Source organism: Guyanagaster necrorhizus (assembly GCF_019112545.1).
Source record: "Guyanagaster necrorhizus MCA 3950 unplaced genomic scaffold BT62scaffold_23, whole genome shotgun sequence".
Taxonomy (NCBI): Eukaryota; Fungi; Basidiomycota; class Agaricomycetes; order Agaricales; family Physalacriaceae; genus Guyanagaster; species Guyanagaster necrorhizus.
In genome coordinates this window covers 798,290-813,904 of record NW_025064902.1, presented here as the reverse complement: position 1 = coordinate 813,904, position 15,615 = coordinate 798,290, and the positions used below count along the sequence as shown (strand labels likewise).

The 15,615-nt window shown below is 43.8% G+C and overlaps 5 protein-coding genes across 5 annotated transcripts; 3 read left to right on the top strand and 2 right to left on the bottom strand.

Moving 5' to 3' along the window:
* Positions 1-1,671: 1,671 nt before the first annotated feature.
* Positions 1,672-2,685, bottom strand: BT62DRAFT_921987 (uncharacterized protein; the record flags this gene model as incomplete). Its single annotated transcript, XM_043184365.1, has 5 exons — positions 1,672-1,862; positions 2,056-2,133; positions 2,189-2,256; positions 2,475-2,555; positions 2,675-2,685. 5 exons carry the CDS (start codon positions 2,683-2,685, stop codon positions 1,672-1,674), a joined length of 429 nt encoding a protein of 142 aa, XP_043037027.1.
* Positions 2,686-3,065: 380 nt separating this feature from the next.
* BT62DRAFT_1009351 (uncharacterized protein) lies at positions 3,066-3,773 on the top strand (the record flags this gene model as incomplete). The annotated part of the gene is made up of 3 exons (XM_043177546.1): positions 3,066-3,140; positions 3,195-3,330; positions 3,382-3,773. The coding sequence occupies 3 exons, from the start codon at positions 3,066-3,068 to the stop codon at positions 3,771-3,773; spliced, it is 603 nt and encodes a 200-aa protein (XP_043037026.1).
* A 2,353-nt stretch (positions 3,774-6,126) lies between these two features.
* BT62DRAFT_921986 (uncharacterized protein) lies at positions 6,127-6,835 on the top strand (the record flags this gene model as incomplete). Its single annotated transcript, XM_043184364.1, has 4 exons — positions 6,127-6,171; positions 6,207-6,219; positions 6,373-6,450; positions 6,501-6,835. The coding sequence occupies 4 exons, from the start codon at positions 6,127-6,129 to the stop codon at positions 6,833-6,835; spliced, it is 471 nt and encodes a 156-aa protein (XP_043037025.1).
* Positions 6,836-13,734: 6,899 nt separating this feature from the next.
* Positions 13,735-14,037, bottom strand: BT62DRAFT_1009350 (uncharacterized protein; the record flags this gene model as incomplete). The annotated part of the gene is made up of 1 exon (XM_043177545.1): positions 13,735-14,037. The coding sequence occupies one exon, from the start codon at positions 14,035-14,037 to the stop codon at positions 13,735-13,737; it is 303 nt and encodes a 100-aa protein (XP_043037024.1).
* A 40-nt stretch (positions 14,038-14,077) lies between these two features.
* Positions 14,078-15,061, top strand: BT62DRAFT_921985 (uncharacterized protein; the record flags this gene model as incomplete). The annotated part of the gene is made up of 4 exons (XM_043184363.1): positions 14,078-14,170; positions 14,236-14,283; positions 14,307-14,399; positions 14,576-15,061. 4 exons carry the CDS (start codon positions 14,078-14,080, stop codon positions 15,059-15,061), a joined length of 720 nt encoding a protein of 239 aa, XP_043037023.1.
* Positions 15,062-15,615: the final 554 nt, after the last annotated feature.

The window sequence follows — 15,615 nt, the reverse complement described above, 5'->3', positions numbered from 1 at the left end:
TGCTGTACCTGTATGGGCTGGCCGTTACGTGGTAACTAAGCTAAGCTCCGGCGCGGGTGGTGATTTGGACATCTTCTCCACGCCATCAGGGATTCCCCCCTCCGCCCTCCCGTGCCAGTGCCATGTCGCGCTCCAACCATTTCCCAAGGACGGATGTCATTGTAAGCTCGTGTTCCAACGTCTGCGGCACGGACAACACACCGATGAGCCTGTGGTTCCAAGAACGGCTGGAGGGTTTCGGTGACGAGGAGCTTATTATGGCCACCAGTCTGAGCAAATAACGGAGGTTCCCGACTATTGCAGAACAGAGGCAGGTCGAGTACTTCAACGTCTTGGCTAAGTCCATGGAGACTCGCGCGTCAGATTAACAAGGCATGAACGGCCCCATTTCGGTAAAAACATCTCGTAGTCGGTAAGTAATAGTCAAGAAAATAATACTACAGAAGTACTTGCCTCACGAGCTTGTTGCGCGAGGTCGATTCACGGACTCTCGAGTCTCAAAAGCATTCGTTGATTTTCTTTTTCTTTGTTCATAGATTTGTCTTATTTTCCGGACACAGATTAAATAAGAAGCATGTCAGTTTGTTTAATTTTTCACTTGCATTGAACATAAATTGACTTCATATCCAACAGAAAGCAGGTGGACAATTGGTTTGTGACAGGGCTAAGTCTTGAGTATAGAACATTGCCATGCTGATGACTGGAAAGTGCCAGATCAAGGTATTCAGGACACGGTACGTCTTCAGTGTAAGATCGTGATGGAACGATTGACTCACCACTGCCGATCAAGTGGAATCTCTATTTTTCCACCTATATAAACTCAGCGTCTTATAGTAAACACACTACTATAACACCTATCAACGATCCTGCTCACTGGAACTGCCCCTTTTGAATCTCAACATGCCTGGATACATTATCATTCAGACATTATGGATGCTACCGCATCTCAGGAAATGCCATCTATGCTATTCCTCCATGACAGCTGCAGAGGAATGGATCTTGCCTTTGAACCCATCGCTGTATGTCAGTGTGGTGAATTCCGGTGCACCTAGTTCTGCTTAGAAGCGGTATGTGGCATCCAATATTTTATGTGAGATATCAGGACGGTTTGATACAAGGATGTGGGAAGAACCATGTATGCTTGAGGTATTACCCACTTGACATGCTACAGTTCCGGATCAGTGGCAATGCTTCGTGCAAGCCGGCCGATGTTATTTGTGCCGTTGCCTAAGCTCCGATTTTTGATCAGTAAATATCTCACAGAAAATCGGAGTCTCTCACATCGAAGTGGCTTTGTGGGGATCGTAAGGCACTATAGTTCTTGAGCCATAGAGCAAGAGGGATACATTGTCGATTTTATCATTTCAAAGAATGGAAAGATAGAGCAGGCACGATCGATAAATGGGAGTATGAGTCAGGTCGAAGGCGGCCTGCAATGAAAGAGATGAAAACAAATCACATGATTGCAATGAACCACCACCACAAACAAGTGTCGTCCTCGAGAGATTATTATCAATTCGACAAATGACACACAGCAATTTGAACATTTGAATAGAACACAATTCTTCATACAATTTTCGAACTAAACAAGTAGTTGTATGGATACATCGTTGTATCTTGACGAACCTTATCATGAAAATTCCTTATTCTTCTTGCCTCCAAGTCTTCAGTTCATGGCACTGTTTCATACAAACCATCGGTGTTGCCATTTGCTTCAATAAACATGAGCAGAGAGGACACTTGATCTAATGCAATCTCCAGTGCAGATCCCTGCTTCTTCACATCCTCCAGCTTCAGATTCATACTCCACTTGACATCCTGTGCACCATTCTGTGAGCAGAGGATCAGACAATGGAGGGTATCTAGAAGATCAAATATATGTCTGCAGAATAATATATCATTCTGTGAAGCCTATATTGAGATGCAGGGACCTGATAAAATGACCAGCCTGATGTGTCTGTGATGTCTCAGTAAATGAATCTAGCAAAAAAGTGACAATAATCCTGATGTAGAGAATTGCACATCAGTATCTTGGGAGAAGAAAATAAGAAGTACCAACATCATCATCTTTGCATTGCACCAGAGCTTCTGAGTCTGTCACCTGATGAAACACATTGACAGTCAGCTTTCCACCTATTCATTGCAGTCAGGATGACCCAGGTATACATTATGAGCCTGACTGACTCACATGATTTTCCTTTGCCACCATAGCCTTCGAAGTATGAGAACAATGCATATACATTGAACAGGTTGTTTCTGGAAACCTTAGTAAATAGTGAAGCAGAAAAGATAACACAATGACTTAGTGCTGTATGATCGAAAGGTCCACACTAGATCCTGCACCCAGCACCGTGAGATTTTTCACAGTCATTTCCATGATAGTAGAGTACTCTCCATTGAAACCACAGTCGTCAGTGTCAAGCTAACTAAGGAATGAGGACTGATTGATGGCTGAGAGAATGAGAGTAACTCACTCTATTGCCAATTCGAAGGGACCTGTGGTGGTGTAGTCGCCCTCCGGTGGGGAGAACAGTGAAATTTTGACTTGGGGTGGGCTGGAATAACCAGATATTCAGGAAGTGGGGCGTAATCTTGAACCTGAACTTATGGTTCCTGTACAACATCTATACGACAGTCAACAGAGTGAACATCCATAGGATAGCAGTGTACTCACTGATTAACCATATTTACGGTGTGCGACTCAGCACGAGCATATGAATCCCCGATTCAGTGTTTGTCAGTAGAATTTTTCAGGTAGCACTTAAAGGCGATAACAAAAAAGCACTCAAGATTTCGCATACACATCTATTTCGCCTTCAAGATGCTGAGTTTGAGTTTTTTGTTGCTCTGATCGAGGAGCACCGCCATTCACTGGCCTATATGAATTCGGGGTCCAACATTCATTCTTAACGTTCACTCTACTCCAACGCATCTCGGCGATCCCACACTTGAACCGCCTTTTCGAATCTCAACGTTCCTGGAAACGTTATCATTCGCACTTTATGGACTCTGCCACATATCAGGAACTGATGTCTACACTATTCAAGTGCCATGGCTGCACAGGAATGGACCTCGCCTGTGAACCCATCGCTGTATGTCAGTGTGGTCAATTCTGGTGCACCCAGTTATGCCTAGATGTGGTACGTGGCATCTGATATTTTCCTACCAGTGATGACTGAAAATCGCGAGTCCAGTGCTTTGGAATACATTTCACCGAGTTCCGAGATTTAGAACACCGATTTTTGGATATTTTTCCAAGAATCGACAAGGAAATAATTTATCAGGATCCAGGGAACAGCAGTACTCGAAGTCTCATATTTCATGCACGCCGTACATCTTCACCTCGTTCCCATTTTGAGAAACTCAAAATAAAGGCATAAGACTCGGCGCCTGAAGAAGTTGATCTCACATTCATATTCCGATATGGAACCTATGGAGAAATACCAGACCATATACCGCAGCTAAACGACTTCATTCGTCCTGATGAGCTCGCATGTCGAAGGGTCGGTGCATGGGGGGACGATCCGTCAGTTGAGCTTTGGTACCGCAAGAACCAAATGCAGCTGCACATTCAGGATCCTAACTTTGTGAATTGCACAATTGCCGACCTCATTGGTTCTTTTGAACCGCAGAAATTATGGTTTGGCCCAGTCGTTGCTCTAATACTCATGACAGATGTGGATCGGAAGGCATACGTAGATGTGCAGCAGCATCACATCGACACTTTTGGGAGATTTTTGAGGAGTTGCAGCAGTCCCTGTTTCGTTGTTTGAGTTGGACATTATTGAGACATTTATCATACAAGACATACTCCCTATATTTGTCTTAGGATACTTTCCAGTCGTGTACATGGGTTTTTGATGGGTTCTGTGTGACATGAATCTGATTGATGTTGAAAAAAATTGGTAAATCTATGCCCTTTGATGTTTTGCTTGTGGATGATATTACCTTGCTCCAACGTGTCTCATCTCTGCATCTGACAGCAGCTAAATTCCTTCTTGATTGCGGTTCAAATGTCGAAATGTTAGACACTTTGGAGAAGATTATGATATAGAACATCAGTAGTTATTCTACTCCTCAGACCATTTCTCACACCCCTCAGTCTAACCGCATAGGAACCAGATTTATATACTTCTGACGGTAATAGACCCTTGACAATTCGGCTGGGATCTTTCGTCCTATGACCATGCTCTAGTCTCTCGTACGATCCGTTTTCCACCTCGGCGCCTTGTTCAAATCTATGGGTAAGCTATGATACAGAAGCAAAGATGCTATGCAGGACTGCCATCGTATGCTCCGATATCAAACAGCTCGAGATCAAGGGAGAGGGAGGAAAGGAATGTTGGCATGCTGTTGTTCTTGAATTCAAATTTCTGCATGGCGTAATTGCACATAATCCTGCAGGAAAGAAAGGGACGGAGGAGATGGATGATAGATGCCCTCTGCCTAAATGCTCCAGGATGCAGTCGATGTTATGAAAGACATGTCTGTCGGGCCACTAGATGGTGGTCAGTGAGAACATCCATGGAGGTCATCAAGGGAACTCATGAACCGCTTTCGAGTGTGTTGTGTTCCCCACTAGAGTAGAGTGGTGCTGTCCACTTTGACTCTCGATGATCTCGACCCTCTCCATGTCTCCCGATAAATGATGGTCTTTTCATAATGAGGATTCATTCTACACAAGGAGCAGAGACTCTCGAGATCCTTGCCTATGGGACAGGACTTTCTTATCACTGACAGTGATGATGATAAGCTGTTCTTTAACTTCAAGAAAGCCAATGCAGACTCACTGTACTGATGAAATGTCACTGATATAAAGATATCGGGGGGATGATCCATATCTTCCATGGCTCTCTGTTCATTATATCACAGCAATCTTCTCTAACGTCACTCATTTCATTCATGTATATATGCTTACTGGCATTCATCCACCCAGTAAGGTTTTCTTACCTTTTTCTCCACATATGCGGATTCTCTTGCATTTCTCTTATATACCCAATTGCATTTGTCTCCTTAAAGGCATGTACACTGATGGTATCTAGTTCTTGAGGTCAGTTATAAATGGCTCAATGACCTTGAGAAGCACAGGCTTCATTGTCTATGATCACACCTTTGATGAGGAATGTGTGTAGAGAGCCATGGTATGATTTCTGGACAGCTTTTTGAACCATGCTAAACAGTAAACCTGAAACTAATGAGACACCCCTGAGTAACTTCCCCATCGAATATGGCAACCTGGCTTGAACAAGATCTCCTCAGGCATTTAATCAGGAGGATCAAAGACAAATGAAGCAGTCCATCTGCACCTCATCCTGTTTACCCAGAGAATGTATCCCATCTACAGTACATGACTGATTCTCTAATTATAGCCATTCTGGTGTTTTAGATTCTGCATAGAGAGCACACCCCATTCATGGTACATGACTAATCCTCTAACTATGCCCATTCTGATCTTTCTCAATTGTGTAGGGAGTGCATCCCATCTGTGGTACATCACCAATTTTCACATGCAGAGCAGAATATGGCCCTCATTAATAAATATTGGGCTGAGAATAAGATTCCATATGCTACAGATCTATTTTATATTTTTGGAATAAATGTACACTAGATATAGGAATGACCATAGTTTGGTATTGTATGAAAGTCTATGCTGTCAAGATATATGGTCAGCATGTATGCTACAGGAATATAACAATGCTGAGTACAAAAAGAGTGGTGATCATCAAGAAATAAGAAATGAATGGATAGGATTGTGTTATTAAAATGAAGCATTCTATGCTCCTGCAAAATAACAGAGGTAATTTCATAGAATGACAGAACTCACATTATAGCATCTCATCCCTCAGCCCCAGGAGTTTATACCTGGTAATTGTTCATCCACTTTATCCTCCCATTGCATTTGCCTACAGAGAGAATGATCACTACTACTGCTGACTGTGTTGTGAATGGCTCAGACTCTGACTCCTGCACTCAATCCCCAGATTGTCTGATGAAGATCAGACTCATACTTCAGCTCTCTGATCTAAAATTAATCAGATCATTACAGTTGTATATGGCACTTACAATAGTAGCCAGTCCATCAGCATATACTCCAACTGCACTCTGATCTCTTGCTCTTTCACCCTTATGCATTTCATCATATCCAACTTGAACATTGCCAATTGCATGTTGGTGTGTCTCTGAGTGATGCTGCTGTTCATCCAAAGGTCAATCTTCATGGTGTGAATTCAGCACTGAAGTTGGAGATTGTGATTAGTTGGTTGGACTGCCATCCAAAAAGAACAGATGATTAGTTGTGCCTATCATCATGAGCAAAAGGAAACTGTTTATGTCTTTTGCCTTATTGTAATGGAACTATTGATGTCTTGATAGCTCAACACTCAGGTGCAAAAGCCCAGCAGCTTCACTACTTGTTTAAGAAGCCTGATTTTAATGTCTGTCAAAACAGAAGTGAGTTCCTTTTACTTTGGAATAATAATAGTTTATTCATATTTTTGCAGAGGCTTTTCAGCTGCTGTACAATTGTGATGTACCAGCAGATGTTCCTGCTGCAGCTGATAGAGAAAGTGACAACAACAACAATGACAGCCACCAAAAAAGCACCACTGAAGATCCTTCTGCTGAAAAATGCAAGATGACTAGCAAGAAAATAGTGAAAACAAAGGAAGCAGATGTCATTGATGAATCCCACCATTGTCATAAAGTGCCAAAGAAGGTGACAGAGGATGGCAACAAGGAGAGAGCTCCTGCTGCCAAGGAGGTACAGAAGATGATGCAGAGAGGATCTATAGATGAGGCTGGATTGTCAAAGGCTGGACCATTGAATACTCAGTGAAAGCCCAAGTCCAAGCCTATCATAAAGCCAGCACCCAGTGCACTGCAGAATACCATTAAGAAGGGTAATGCACAATCCACTCAAAGTGAATCTCAGCCCTCTGCCCCATTATCTCCTCCTCCAAGTCCTGATACTGACATCCCTCTCTCTATACTTACAGTTCTGCTGCTGCCAGAGCCTAGAATCACTGCCATGACTGCACTCTCCAACAATATTATCTTGACACCAGATGCTAATGAATCAATTAGCAACAATGAGATAGAAAGCTATAGGAGGACTGCTAGCACCAGTGATTCACAACCTCTTGATGATCTCCTTGACTTCAATGACTCAAATCCTCTACCCTCAGAGGTCCTCTTGTCTCCTTCAATGCCAACCTCTTTGCTTGGCAGGAAGATAAAATCTATTTTGACTGCACCAACAGGTAAGTTGAATACTCAGTCAGAAATTCCAGAGTCATCACAGAGAAGAATAAGATTGAGGATGTGATCTCAAGTGGAAAGGTCAAAGCTAATGCAGCCCCACAGACTCCATCAGTTTCACAGGTGAACTTCATAATTGAACACAATAGATTATTCAGACTTAATATGCAAAAATGAGCATAGAGTCAGTTCAAGTATTGAGGTCATTTGCAGGTGGCTTTCTTGATATTGCTTTATGCCATGTGAGTTCCAATCATTGAGTGCCTTCTGCTACATCAGTTCATTCCACCTTGTTGTTTTGCTTATATCATATCAGCTCCTAAGCCTAAATACCTACATTCACAGGTGCAGTTTCACAAGAATAAAATGTACTATATATAACTTGCTGAAAATCAAAAAGCAAGCTGAAATTCTGCCAAACTCATGATAATTAGTAATCTGAACAAAGTAGACACTCATAGGTTTGAAATCAAGCATGTACATGAGTATGAAGTATGAATCACTGCATGGCTGGCTGTTAGACCCAAGTGTCATGTGAGCTAAACCATGTGATAAACAGAAGCTACCTTGCACTTTGGATAGTCATCTGAGTTCACTGATGTGATTCCACATTGATGTGTCACAAGGCTGAAGGCTTAGCTTGAGGATGAAATGGTATGAATAAACTTTAGCTTGAAGCTGGGGATTACGAGTGAGAGCTGTCCTCCTTAAATATGGTACATGTCCTGCTAATAATACTATGTACTAATTGTGTGTTTCTCTGTCCTGAGGGCCCATTGTCCTTGGGCATCACTACCATATATAAAAGGCCAATTGTGCATTTGTCTTTTGATGTTAGTTGCATTGAGAAACCATGGTGAAGTCAGTTTGTTATGATGACCAAGCCTTCTCATGGTTCTAAGCACTTGTCCTTGATGCCCTGACTAAGCATAAATAGGGGTTTGTGATATGAAAAGAGGGAAAAAGAGGAAAAATCATAACATTACCCTCTCCTTAAGACCATCATCCTGATGGCTTAATTTAGAGATAATTTGTAGTCACATATTGCCTCTGCTGCATTCATTAGTTTTTTGTTGACTCATTGATTTGACTCCAGGCTATATCCCTTCCAGCTGATCAGGTAATCCACTGTTGTTGTTGTTCCCCTGCCTTTCACCTTGATTTTTCATAGTTTGTGATTCAGGACTTGATTGATTTTATAGTGCTCCTTGTCATCAATCAGGTCTGGCAGTGGGGGTGGTGGTTTGTCCTGGTTAGGGAATGCCAGTGCGATATAAGGTGTCAGGAGTGCTTCATTAAAGATGTTGTGAACCTTCCAGGTCATTGATAGATGCAATTTATAAGTGCTTGCCCTGACTTTCAAAAGGATGTGAAAGGGGCCCATGCATTTATTGGTGAGCTTTCATTTTGGTCAAGGTAGATGGAGGTTCATGGTATTAAGCCATACCTTGTCATTGATGGTGTAGGTATGTGCTGGATGGTGATATTTGTCATATTGCACTTTCATGGAAGAGGCCACCTTTTCCAATGCTACTTTGGTTTTGCTATGGATCTTTCCCATGGTTGAGGCAAAGTCTGTGGAAGCAGGCATGGTCATCCAATGTTGTTCTGTCTGAGTGACATTTGGGTGACATCCATAGTTAATGAAGAACAGCATCTTCCCTGTTGCTGAATATACTCAGTTATTGTGTTGGAAACCTGCAAGGGCTAACCATTCAACCCAATTGTCTTGTCGATAGTTAATGAAGAGTCAGAGGTACTTCTTGATCTCCTGGTTGACATGCTCCATTTGCCCATCAGTTTGTGGCTGATAAGCAGTCAATGCATTGCGTTTGATGTGTAGGAGTCAATACAGGTTGTTTAGGAATTTGGAGACAAATTGCAGTCCTCAGTCTGAAATGATGACTTGTGGCATTTCATATTTTGCATAGACTTCATCATGTAGGATCTTTGCCCATCCTTCTGAAGTCAATTCGGTCAAGCAGACAATCAGAATGATCACTTTTGAGAACCGATCAATGATGACAATGATAGTGTCATACCTGTTGCAGTCCAGCAACCCTGTGATCATATCCATGGATATATGAGTCTATGGTGAGGATGGGACTTTGTTCAGGTGTAGGGGGGCAGGTCAGGCTTGTGATGATGACTTTCCTCATTGGAAAACCTCACATGCCTTAATGTACATGGTAATGTCATTGCCCATTTTGGGCCAAGAGTATTCCCACAGTACTAGCTCTTTGGTCTTAGCTATGCTGGGATGCTCTGCTGTAGCATGGTCATGGCAAGTGGCAATGATTTCACCTCATAGGCCACAATCCCTAGGGATGTAGATCCATCCATCATAGCAGATCAGACCCTCTTCCTTTGTCATTCCTCATTTGTGATTGAGAGAAGGGGCCACTAGTTGGTCTCATTTATGACTGTCCTGAGTCATGCTTTTTATGTGCTCATGAATCTCCTCCTCTGTTGGCATTATCATGGCCTGGAAGTGTTTGGGTCATAACAATGTTACTCCTTCATTGTCGGTTCCCCTCTGGTTATGATCTGCTCTCCTGCTAAGTGGATCTGCCTTTTCATTGGCAGTACTGGCTTTGTGATGCAGTGTATATTGGTACTGGCTTAATTCCATGACCCATCTTGCTTGCCAGCAGTTCAGCTTCTGGGGCTGTTGGAAATACTGGAGGTTCTGGTGATCAGTCCAGATTTCAAAGGTTTTGATTGCTCCAATCAGATAATGTCACCATTCTTTGAGGGTGAGCATGATGGCAAGGAGTTCCTTGTTGTATATTTTGTAGTTCTGTTCTGTGACTGTAAGTGCCTTTGACAGAAATGCAACTGGTCACCATTTGTCATTTTGCTCTTGTGATAATACAGCCCCAATAGCCCCCTTGCTTGAGTCTGCCTTGACTCAAAACTTCCCTTCTTGTGTGGGAATGGTGAGTACAATGTCTTCAGCTAGTCATCATTTCAGATCATTAAAGGCAGTCTGTTGGGAAAGTCCCCATGTCCAGGGGGCATTGCCAGTAAGCTGTGTCATTGGGTGAACTACTTTGCTATAATCCCAGATGAAGCATTGGTAGAAATTTGTGAATCTGAGAAATGATTGTAGCTCCTTTTTTCTGGTCAGTTCCAGCCATTCTGTTACTCCTGCAACCTTGATGGAATCCATCCAAATGCTCCCTTCAGAGATGATGACCCCTAGGTACTCTGTTTCGAGGACCTCAAACTCGCATTTTTCAGCTTTGAGGAATAATTTGTGTTTCCTCATGAGGGCTAGTACTTGTCACACTAGCTTCTGGTGTTCCTCCTTTGTCTTGGACATAATCAGGATATCATCAAGATAGATAGTGACTTTTCTGGTGGTGATGAGATCTCTGAATATGTCATTCATCATCCATTGAAAGGTAGCTGGGGAGTTGGTGAGTCCAAAAAACATGACTGTTGGCTCAAACAACCCTTGGTTTGTTCTGAATGCCATCTTCCACTCATCTCCCTCTCTGATGCAGACATTATTGTATCTCCATTGGACATTGAGCATCATATAGTATTTGGTGCCCCAGAGCTTGTCCATTAGTTCTGAGATCAGTGGGAGGGGGTACCAGTTTTTAATGGTCATTTCATTGAGCTTCCAGTAGTCTTGGACTGGTCTGAGCTTACCATCCTTCTTTTTGACAAAGAAGAATGGTGAGGCCATAGGAGATTTGGATGGTCTGATGCATCCACTGGATAGGTTTTCATCCAGGAACTTGTTGAGTTCCTGTTGTTTGTTGTTGCCAAGCAGATATGTCTTGCAGTCCAAGTTGGCATTAGCATTCAGGGTGAGCTTGATTGCATGGTCCCAAGGTTTGGGTTTCAGCAGCTCATCAAAACTCTCCTTTTCAAACAGGTCCTTGAAGTCACATGCCCAGTCAGGCACTATTTCTTTGAAAGTTTTCTCTTCTCTTCATTTGTTGGCTTTGGTGGCTAAATCATTAGCATGGTGCATTGCATGAATGTGCAGTTCTTGCTGCAGATCTATGGCAAGAATCATTTCTCCATCCTCCATTTCTTCATCTCACTGATCCTCAGGGTCTTCATCAGGGAGCTTGAATGGAATTTTTCAACACTGGCACCTGATGAACATGATTCACCCAGTTTTCCAGTTGATTAACAGGTTATGACATATGAGCCAGTCATGATCAAGGAAGATTTCCTTGGTCCTGAGATCCATGATGGCTAGGTCGATTTGTTCTGAATGGTTGCTGATTGTAAGTCTCAGTTCCACGAATTCAGTAATTGAGCTAGCTTGGTTCTTTGTTCCATCAGTGTTGTAGACTAGGATCAGGGCTGCTGTGGCCTGGGTTGGGAGCTGATGCTTATTGATGAAAGTGCAGTTAATAGAGCTCCTGGTGCACCCACTGTCGATCAGGGTGGTCACCATATGGGTGGATTGAGATGTGAGAGTCTTGATCTGCACCTTGGTGATTAAGTCTCATCTGGCTGTTTTGGTTTGCCAGATGAACTTTTGTGGCCCCCAGAGTTCATCGAGCCATTCCAGGGCCTGGCACCATTCTGCTCCTTTCATCCCTTCTATCACTTCATTGATCACCTCTTTGACTCTAGTCCAATGGACCCAATTCTTTAGCACAGCTTTTGCTGCTGCCTTGTTTTTGGTGTCCTTGATTGCCCTCCAAGTCCATTCTGTGTCAAATGGTTTTAGCCAAGTAGTGGGGCCCTCTGTCCCTGTTTGGCCCAAAGGTGTTTGAGTCTTATTTTGTGATTCTCTGGTGTGCATTTCAACAGTCCATGGTATATTTGAATGTGTAGTAGGCATAGAGGTAGCTACAGAGATACTATTAGTCTGACTAGTGGCTGAGGATTGCACACCATGAAGTCCTTTGGCCAGTTCAGCAGAATCACTCACTGACTGGCCCCATCTTTTACTTCTTCCACCTTGGTTTCTGCACCAAGCTCTTCTTCTTTTTGTAAATTGGCAATCTGCACATGGATGTCTTCCCAGGTTCATTTTTTTTTTGGACAGTTCTTGGCCATGTGACCCTTTTGTCTGCAGTTGAAACACTTTCCTTCTTTCTTCATGTGGTCAATGTCCATTGGTTTTCCCACCCCAGTGTATGTTGTTCCAGTCCCAGTTTTTTGAGTGCTGTAACTAGGGGCTGTAGAGGATTCTGGTGATTTCCTGGCAGTTGTCCCCAAGTTTTTACTTGGCATTGGTGGTGTCGACTTCTTGGGATACTCTTGCAGGATCATGGATTCTGCTTTCTGTCTTTGTCATTCCTTGTACATCTCAGTGATCCATTCCTTCCACTTATCATATCCATTCAGCATCAGGATTCTGACACTGATCACTGAGATCATCATGATGTATGAAGGAGGGACTCCTTGCTTGAGGGCTTCAACCATCCTTCCATCATTTGCTATATCCTCTCTAAATCTGGCGAGCTTCGCAAGATGTTCCAACTCATCAAAGTAGTCAGTGGTGGCCTTGTCTCTCATCTTATATTCCTTGATCTTTTGTTTATGTACCCCCTGTACCACTGGGTCAATGAACTTGTCATGCAGCATTTGTTTAAACACTGGCCATGAGGGGTATTGATAGTGTTCCCAAGTTGATGATTGGAAGTTGGGGGAAATGAGGATCCACCAGTTCTTGGCCTTCTCCTCAAGATAAGAGGCTGCAAAGATGACCTTGTTCATATTGGTGCCCAGGTACCCAATATAGACTTCAAAGTACTGTTTGCAGTCGATGATAAATCAGTTGATGTTGTTGGACACCCCTTTGAAGGGGTGGGGCTTCCATAAAAGATCAGGATGGCATTGTAGGATGGCTGCATCATGGGGTAATGTGCCCATCAGATTGGGCCAATTAGAGAATGGGGGTCAGTGCCACTCATGCAGGGGTCCTGGGAAGGAATGGAGTGAGTTGTCATTGGTGACAGGGCTCCCATGGGGTAGTTCCTCCTTCTAGATGATGACTCCATCCTGAATCATGAAACCTAATTGAACTGCCTCTGGGTCATCTCAGATCAGTTTCTTCCCAGTGTTACTCCCCATGGCTTCATCAGGTGGAGGCTGCACCTCTAAAAGTCTGCACCCCTTGCTGGTCTAGGGATTTCAGTATCCAATTGGCCTTTCCTTCCACCATGGTTGTAATCAGAATAGCCAAGTTGCCATTGACTGGAATGAAGAGATGGAGTATGAAAGAGTGCTCTGGATTGTTGGAGCTGTGTATATGGCTCATTTTGGGGTTATGGCTGGAGACGGCAGCAGGGGGCATATGAGTTCCAGTGCCTGATATGCCAGTGGTCTTGGAACTTGGTCTTCAGGGTGTCTTCTGTTATATTGGGTTGCAGCATAGTCTGTCACTGCATACTTTAGGATCTCTGTTCACTCATCAGTAGTAGAATGAAGATATAATTGTCCTAATTGTGATGCTACTCAAGTAGCATCATGCCATAAGAAGTTCACTCCCTGCAGCTAGTGCTCCTGATACTCCTGTGTCCTCACCTTCTTTATCTCCTGCTCCAGTTCTTCTTCATCTGTTGTTTCATACATGAATCCTCTGCCAGGGTGGGGTGGGTTGCTGCTTTCAGTTTCCTCTGTGTCCTCATCATCCCCTTCCTCCTTGAAGAGGGAAATGGTGGGCAGGTCATAGAAACTCCCAGCCTTTCCTAGCTGTATCATCACCTTGCTGCCCTGGCTGGGTGCTTGGACTAGCAGTTGCAGGACCTGGTGTATTTTCATAGACAGCAGTGGGTCAGCTACTGATGTTGGAGTCATACTGGTTCCCTCAAGTTGCTCTCACTGCCTCCACTCACTCATGATAGAGGCAGATGTTCTGCTGATAGTTATTGTTGATAAGCTGTCCAATGACTCTACTTCTGAGAAATCCTCAGAGTGTGTGGGCAGAGATGTGGGCATTTCCAGGGACTCAGAGTCCATAATGTCTGAGGATGGACTCATTGCTTCCAAATACAGAGTCAGCACTGGAGGTTCATTGGGGAGGGGGATATTGCAGAGTTGGAGGTCTGTGTCCTCTCCTGGTGCAGGTACCATTGGCCCAGTACTCAGGGGTCCTGCTTCATAAAGTGCTGGGTTCTCTGAAGATGGGAGTGGAGAGAGAGGGGTCTGCTCATACCAGTGTGAGTACACTAGCAACTTCTGGTTGGAGCCCATACCAGTTGGAGATGTCAGCCCTGGCCAGTCTATCTCTCTCCACTTCTCACTGGTGGTCCCTGTTCTGCTCATCATACTCAGCAGCCACTCTCCTCTGAGACTCCTCTGCCATGATTCTGCCTTTAGACTTGCAGCATACTAGCTGCAGCTCATTCCGCTGCCTATGCTCTTCTTGTTGGACAGCTTCATTATAGTCAAAGGGAACAGTAAAGTCTCAGGTTGGGAAGTACCAGCACATGGTTTCTTCCCATTGTTCCTGTCATCTTTGTCCATCATCAGGCTAGTTGGCAATGTCTTCTCCCATCCAGGCATTGATGGCTGTGGGGGAACAGGAGCTATGAGGCTGGCTGCCAGATGTTGGTGCATGGGATCTTGGAGCCATCTGAGGGGCATCAAGAGAGTCCTAGGCATGATTGGCAATCCCATGGGTCTGGGAGGCAGAAGAGGAGGAGGGGGAGTGCTGAAAGAAGTTCTCTGGGAGGTCCTGGGCCTCAGGGGGGTTTTCTGGTATAAGGATTCCATACCTTCTTGGGATGCTATGGTCCCAGTCTCTGGGTCCAGAGAAGTACTGTCTTCTCTCTTCTTCTTGACCATTCCCCTGATGCATGCTGCTAGGTTCAGCTTCTAGAGGCTGGTAGATTGTTCATCAGGATTCAGAGATGTCATGGAGAGAGGGGTCAGGGGTTATGTTGTGTAGAATATGTTGGATGTTTTGAAATTCTTGATAGTGTCTGATGGCTCAGGTGGTAATAGAATGGCATCTCTGGCACAGCTGGATGATCATCAATAAACCAATCAGTGTTCTGATGATGGAAGAGAGGAGTTCAAAGAACTCATGGTCAAAATTCAGGTTGTCATTACTAGAGGGGGGCATTTGGTTTCTCAGCACAATTAGGCTTGAGAAAGGGAAGTAGACAGCTTTGAGCTAATTGTTAGACCCAAGTGTCATATGAGCTAAACCATGTGATAAACAGAAGCTACCTTGCACTTTGGATAGTCATCTGAGTTCACTGATGTGATTCCACATTGATGTGTCACAAGGCTGAAGGCTTAGCTTGAGGATGAAATGGTATGAATAAACTTTAGCTTGAAGCTGGGGATTACGAGTGAGAGCTGTCCTCCTTAAATATGGTACATGTCCTGCTAATAATACTATGTACTAATTGTGTGTTTCTCTGTCCT